The sequence below is a fragment of the Nannobrachium achirus genome, assembly GCF_963921795.1.
Source record: "Nannobrachium achirus genome assembly, chromosome: 4".
Taxonomy (NCBI): Eukaryota; Metazoa; Chordata; class Actinopteri; order Myctophiformes; family Myctophidae; genus Nannobrachium; species Nannobrachium achirus.
Window position 1 is genome coordinate 49,958,435 of NC_137813.1, and position 7,180 is coordinate 49,965,614.

General features: G+C 42.1%; 1 protein-coding gene across 1 annotated transcript in view; it reads right to left on the reverse strand.

The window, feature by feature from the left end:
* Positions 1–1,218: 1,218 nt before the first annotated feature.
* Positions 1,219–7,180, reverse strand: part of LOC308282975 (transmembrane protein 235) — a gene marked incomplete at both ends in the record, with an annotated part of 24,946 nt that continues 18,984 nt past the window's right edge. Inside the window, one exon of the mRNA XM_080723362.1 lies at positions 1,219–1,463. Within this exon, the coding sequence (XP_080579488.1) occupies positions 1,219–1,463 (245 nt within the window). The remainder of the gene's footprint in view (positions 1,464–7,180) is intronic.

Consider the following 7,180-nt stretch of genomic DNA (forward strand, 5'->3'; position numbering starts at 1 on the left):
AAACTAGTTTCTAAGAAAGAATACAGCCGTATAGTATGGAAACAATAAATCCAGGAATCCATGAAATACATTTCACGGAACGTCGCGGTTCACTTGTTAAAGCTGTTAAGCGTTACAGAGTTATCAGTTCCTATTTTGCAGCCTCTTATTATTGCATTAGCATCACAATGGCATTAATTACAACACAGCTGCTTGACAAACTACTACGGACATGGTAAGCATCACAATGAGCAAAAAACAAAAACAACAATTGTACACAATATTGCAGCACGCCGTGTTTGGAGGTGGTCTCCTTACTCTTCTATACATTTAGACCCTGGTGTCGGTATAGTATAGTACTGCCTGAAACCCATAAGCACAATATTTCCCCCAGGCAACGTGGGATTTGAACTGCCGCTTGAATGAGTGTCATAGAAATTTGGCCTCTCATGCAGGTGTTTGAAAGCAGGGCAGGACATAAAAGCTACGTGTCGCAGCTTCAATGTGAACCTCTGATTACTTTTGACATGTAGCAGCAGGCTGGACCCTGCTCAACACCCGTTTAAATGTCATCTGCTGTAAAACGAACCCGACCTTTCAATCCAATTCAACCTGTTCTCTAAGCCATCAGTAAATAATAATTACTTCTTGCTTGGTTAAAAATCGAAATCAGCAGATCATATGACCTTGCAGGACGACCAACTGTACACGGTAAAGTCCTCTGTGTTCATTTTAGCCATTTGTAACTCTGTGAAACCGTAAAGGTCCATTTGGTTGCATTTGTACACTTTCAGGGCCTTATTTTGTGCGGCGCCTTATGCCATATCCTTAATGTTCTAGGTATTTTTTTTATACTTTGAAAAACATTTTAAAATAGTGAAAATAGGCGATCTACATTTACGCATTGGGAGCTTGCAAATTTCTCTATTTTGCCTAAGGAGAGTCTATGGCCGGGGGCTTGCACTTTGTCTAGACTGAAAGTGGAAACTTGGTTTTGCAGATTTTTGAGTGTGCAGAGACTCCTTTTGTTTTTCTTTCTGTGTTTTTTGGCTCCAGCACCTCACCTGAATACTGGCGGAATTAGCTGTGTTTTTTTCAATATTGTCTACAAAATGCCTAAAAAGATTAGGGATATGGCATAAGATGGGGCCCTGAGAGTTAAACAAACACTCTGTATTTCACAATGTACACGTCCAGAAAGAATAGCGCGTGTGTGTCTATCTCTGTAGACTGTCTCTATTAAACCATGGCGATGGTCACGCCAGAGTCGCGGTGACCCTTTTGCTGGGCTCTCCTGGTGGCCAGCATGAGCAGCAGGCCGGTGGCCACCTCCAGGCTGTAGGAGAGCCAGGCCAGGCCCAGGGACCAGCCGAAAGACACCTTGACGCAGGCCAGGCTCTCTGGGGGAACCACTCGCTGGAACTCCTCCATGGCATGCTGGGAGTAGCTGATGTACACGCTCAGCCCAGAGAGGGTGAACAGACCTGTGGACAGAAAGAGATGTCACCAGAGGGGTGTCATTTGTGGTCCCATGGGGATGGCAATTGCTACAGTAGCCTGGCAAGCCAGCCTCATACTGTGCATTCAATCACTTGTGATACGGGGGAAGGAATGAGTGAGCACAGTATCAGGGCTGGCTTGCCAGGCTAGGCAATTGCCACCCCTCAGCATTCGCAACAGTTTTCTGAAACTCATGTTTGCTACCGGTAGCCTATATGAGTGGTTCTCAAACTTTATCATGTAAAGGGCTCCCAAAATGATATGTATTTGGCCGCGGACCCCATCTCAAAATATTTTGTTCCAGGACGTACCCCCAGAAGCAAATATTTATTTCACAAAAATAGGAGATCTACAAGCTCATGCAGCGCAGCACGAAGCGACACACTTTTTTCTTTTTGCAGAACAATCACAATTTTGATTGGCGCTGAGTGACTGAGTGCTTCTCAGTCCATCCACGCCCATCCATCCATCTAAATGATGTGACATAATGACACACATTAAGGATGCATGTTTTCTTGTCTGCAGCCATTCATAAACCACATTCAACTTGGCATCCCTATTTTGCGCATGTCATTATACTGTTTACCCCTTCTTGCCATCTTCTCTTTCGATGCATGCTAGCACAAATGTTAAGAATGTGTAGTGGTCTCGAGGAGCAAGGCAAGGATGACAGACCAGTCTGCATGTTCACTATTTATTCAGCACGAAGTACATGTAAGAAATATTACACAAGAGGGTGTATATTATCGTGGTTATTGGCAGGGCTGAAGTGCCAATAACCACGATAAAGCACGACCCTCAAGTGTAATATTGCGATTAAACAACAGTTACCCTTAAAAAATAAAAATAAAAATATTCTTTTGAAATCTTTTGGAAATAAGCAATCTACAATCTTGTAGATCGGCTATTTTCAAACGGCCAAAATGTATATAGGGCTAAAGTGGTTAATGTAAGTTTTGTAATAATAATCAAGGTCTATAAAGTCATTAGTAACTAAAGTTTTCATATAATTTTAGTAGGAGTAAAGGTACTAGTAAGATGCCTCAGCCATGTCTTGACCATCTGGCCAGTGATGTATATTGGACCAATTACCCATATATGGAGACGCCTGGTATCCATATATGGAGATCCATGTACTGTATATGGAGATATGCTGTGAGAGCCAAAAAATGCTTACTCAGTTATTCGTTATGTGAAAGTCCTAAGATGTCTATGACATACCCTTTTATGCCCATACATGGAGATCCCTGTCTGTAGAACCAGCCACACAGATATGGGCTGTTAGTGTGGTATGTGGCCGATGTGGCCTCCATATATGGGCATTCCCATATGAAGTCCTGTTAGATATGGGCTTAATATTGATGGCATGAGGGAACTCCATATATGGGCATAAATGGGATTCTGTTAGTGTTGACATCACAGTGAAGCCAGAGCGTGATGTCAGAGCGGCAAACCCATTCTGTTAGAGTGGTTCGCCTGACATCACAGTGATGTCAGAGCATGATGTCAGAGCGGCAAACCCATAGACCGTATAAAAGTGTACACGTCCAGACGGAGTCAGCGTGTGCCGTTTCTCATACCTGTACTAAACTGCGACCTTAAACAATAAAATTTGACTCTGAGATGTAGTGGAGTAGAAGTAATGGTACTAAAAATTAGGGGTACCCACTGGCCTAGCAGTCCAGGCGCTTACCAAATAGCCTCTGATGCCTGACAACGTGTTGCGGATTCGAATCCCGATCGCATCGTTGAGCTTGTAGATCGGCTATTTTTTGCTTCTTTTGAATTGGAATCCTGAATATTTTTATTTTTATTTTTTAATTGGAATCCTGAAATGTAACATTTTGATTTAATTTCAAACACATTTAATTATATACTCATGTTAACTTTATGAACTTGAATACAAATACATTGATCATAAAAACAAAATACATTTTAATACTACTATACTAGTCATTAAGCTACTATTATAGACTGAAGGAATTAAAGCAGGTCATGTTTGGAATTGTAACAGCTGAAATCAATAATATATCAGTATTCCAGTATTAACCAGCGGGCCGCATTAAGTGAAGGTGGGGGCCGCATGTGGCCCCTGGGCCGCCAGTTGCCCATGTATGCTATACACCATTCATACTGCAGTCCTATCATGTCCAGCCTGTCCTCTCATCTCTATTTGAATCACTGACCTTTAGACACAAGTGTCAGTGGCTGATCATTGTGACACGTCCAGAGATCATATGTGGCACCATGTTTCATCATCCTTATAGCCTTTCAAGTGAGATGGTTATGAAGCAATCTAGCTACTAGTTTGACCACTAGTATTTACTCAAATACATCCACAGTGCATCCATATATCCTGTATAGTATAGAAATTCCTTAACAAATGTAATTTAGATTGCATGTTATTTAGACAGATACTAGGTTCATCATTTACCTGGTATCCTATAGTGTCAAAGTACAGATTGTTATTTACGGTAGATACATATTTAGATAACAATACATTTTAACAACACGATACGCATCACAATACATGGTTGACGATACGATACATGGATAATATTGGTTCATTCATGGTGATACGATACGATTCGATTCAATGATTTAAAAACGATATTGTAACTATTTAGCAAAACAGATTACACACATTTATCGATAGACCAAGAGTAGCTATATGGAATGGAAAAGTAACTACATCCCTCTTTTTCATTTTCCTTCTTAAAATTGCTAAATACAAGGCACAAATACTTCGTTTCCATACAATCAATTATTTGCACTGCAAAATGATTCGATACCGATTATCTGCTTTGTAAACCGATACGATACAAAGCCAAAACATTTCGTTACAATATCGTTACACACCCGTTACACAATATATATGTATATATATATATATATATATATATATATATATATATATTGTTTAGCATATGTACTAGGTTCATAGCCTGAATTCAGACTCAGCTCACACTTTAGTCTGAAACTGTGCCCTATTCTAAACGATTTACGGGGGAGGGACTTTTTTGCGAGCGTGCACGAGCGTGCGCGCGTGATGCACGGCCGTGGTGTGTGTGTGTGTGTTTGTGTGTGTGTCTGTCTGTGCTAGTGACTGCTTCCACACAGAACTGCGACCAGAAACATGTAATCAACATTAACAGCAAGCGTGCACGCGTGTGTGTGTGTGCCTGTCGTGTGTGAACTTCGTTTGAAATCGTTTCAACTGCTGCGCTGATTGGATATTCGTTAGACCCACCCCCACCCCCCGCGCTCATTGGATCAGCCGAAACTTTTGGCTGCTAAAGCCGATTCATGTACTCAGCTCCAGACCAGAGAAAGAGTCCACTCTGAGAGTGGGCGGGGTCTATGGGCTGGAACCAGGCAACTAGGTTCATGGTTTTACCTGGTAGGCTATCCAACTGCCGTTTCTTGAGGCACTACTGCCCTGTCTCTCTCTCTCTGCATTCCATCTATGTGATTTACCTTGCTCATTGTAAAGCACACTGGATAAGAGCGTCTGCTAAATGCCTACATTGTAACTTGTCTAAATTGATTTATTGTCGTTGTTTTCAGTGATGCCAGATAGAAACACCAGGAAACAATAGATTGCTACTAAACTTTCCATTGGTTGGTGAGTCGCGCATGAAGTCAGCGCTGCAGAGGTGAAAATTGTCTTTAATTTTCTTTCTTTCTTTTCTGAGGATGCCCCCACTTCACAGCTTTGAATGAGCAGATGTGGCCTGAAAATAGATTCTGTGTGAATTCACAAAGTTAAAGTTAATTCTGAACTTTTACCTGCATTCATCTTAGTTGTATATCTCCACACTTGACTGTACCTGTTGTTTAATGTTGCTGCATTTCCCCACAGGCTCCAGTAAAGGCCTGTCTGTCAATCTAAAGATAATTGCTGTGGATGTCAACCTGCAGCATCTGCTACAACACCCAGTAGTCACATCTACATACATGGGACCTCATTATCTCAATGACCTTTTAGACATGCCCAGTTTGGACATTTACTTTACGGTAGTTACCGTAGGTACCTTGCATAAATTACCGTCAATCAAGGGTGTAGTGGGGATTGTTTTTACTGTAGGAACATCTCACACATCTCGCTACTACAGCAGCAGTAGGTACACTGTGTTGTATATGTGACTACAATTTATACAACGTGGGTGAAGTAAGCAATTTACCCCGAGTGAGAGGACATTATGCTCTCATAATGTCCGCAGTGCGGGTGTGATCGGACGAGGCGCCAGCCGAGTCCGATAACACCCGCACTCAGGACATTATGAGAGCATAATGTCCGACCCCGAGTGGTAAATAGCTTTTCTACCACTTTTTCCCGTATACATGAAAGAAAACACATAGTTGTAACTTGCAAGGATCTTAAGTTACAATCATTATTGCCTATAAAACTTCCGCCATAACAACAAATAGTGCCACAAACAACATCTTCTACTCACCACCAGATGGCGCCAACTCCATGCTGAGACAGATGTCTAGCTTACGCGACCGAGTATTTCCCGGTGAATCTGTGCGCAAAGGTGGGGGCCGATGGGCAAGGAGGGTTGCGAGCTTATGAGAAACAACTAAAATAAGACCTTAAAACCTGGCGAAAACAGTTGCGTGCATTAGCGCAAATGGAAAACATTCAATTAACTTCTGAAAAGCCTACACGGCCTTTAAACAGCGTGCATACGGTGCATTAGATGAGGATAAATGAAATCATTAAATGGAAATCATTAAATTAACTTCTGAAAAGGCTTCTTCTAAGCCTACACTATATAGCCTACTAAAAACGAGTGAATCTTGCCACACGTGAATAATTGTGGTTCAGTGGTTGTAAACAATAACACAGACAATATAAAATCCTTAGTCTAGTTGTGGGAAGAAAAGGATATCATCATCATCATGGCCCCAAATAACTTTTAAATATCTTGCAATTGGAGACGAGTCTCTTACTAAATCGGCAAGAGTGCCTCTCATTTTCAATACATAAAGGCTAAGCTATAGAACCTCTCCATCATCAGCAATAGTCAGTGGTGGTGCGTGTCCCCCAGCCAGACCCCCACACTCCCAAGCCCCCACCTTTGCGCACAGATTCACCGGGAAATACTCGGTCGCCTAGCTTACAGCTAAGCTAACGTCAGTTAAAAGCACCGTTCCGGCCGTAAATAGAGGCTGTTCGCTTCCAGAAAGGCATAGGTTCAGAGAAAAGGGGCTTTAAAGTTGGCGGATTGCATTGGATCCAAATAAATCGGCGACGATAGTACGCACGTTAGTAAACATAGGACAGCTGCGACCGTCATTTGTTGGTGGGGGGAAAGGTGTTCCGACCATAGGTTCCGACTCCCTCCTGAAGTCCCCGGATGCGTTCATCGCGTATTGATCTCGGAAATGTGCCTCATTTGCATGTACATCCGGGCATTTCACACATTCCGGCTATTGTGGCCTCATTTACTACTGTTTTAAGCCAATCACAATCCAGTATTTGAACACGTGACTCGAAAAAGTGGTAGAATAGCCTATAGGCTATTGTTACGTAAAGTGCTTATTAAGTGAGTACACGTCGTTGACACCTCAATGATTGAAAACAGATGGTGCATTGAGGATATATATATATATAGGATGGCATGGAAACGTATTTGAAGACCTAATGTAATGCAAAGCAGCCAGGTGTGCTCTCACACCGCTACGTGGCGCATCA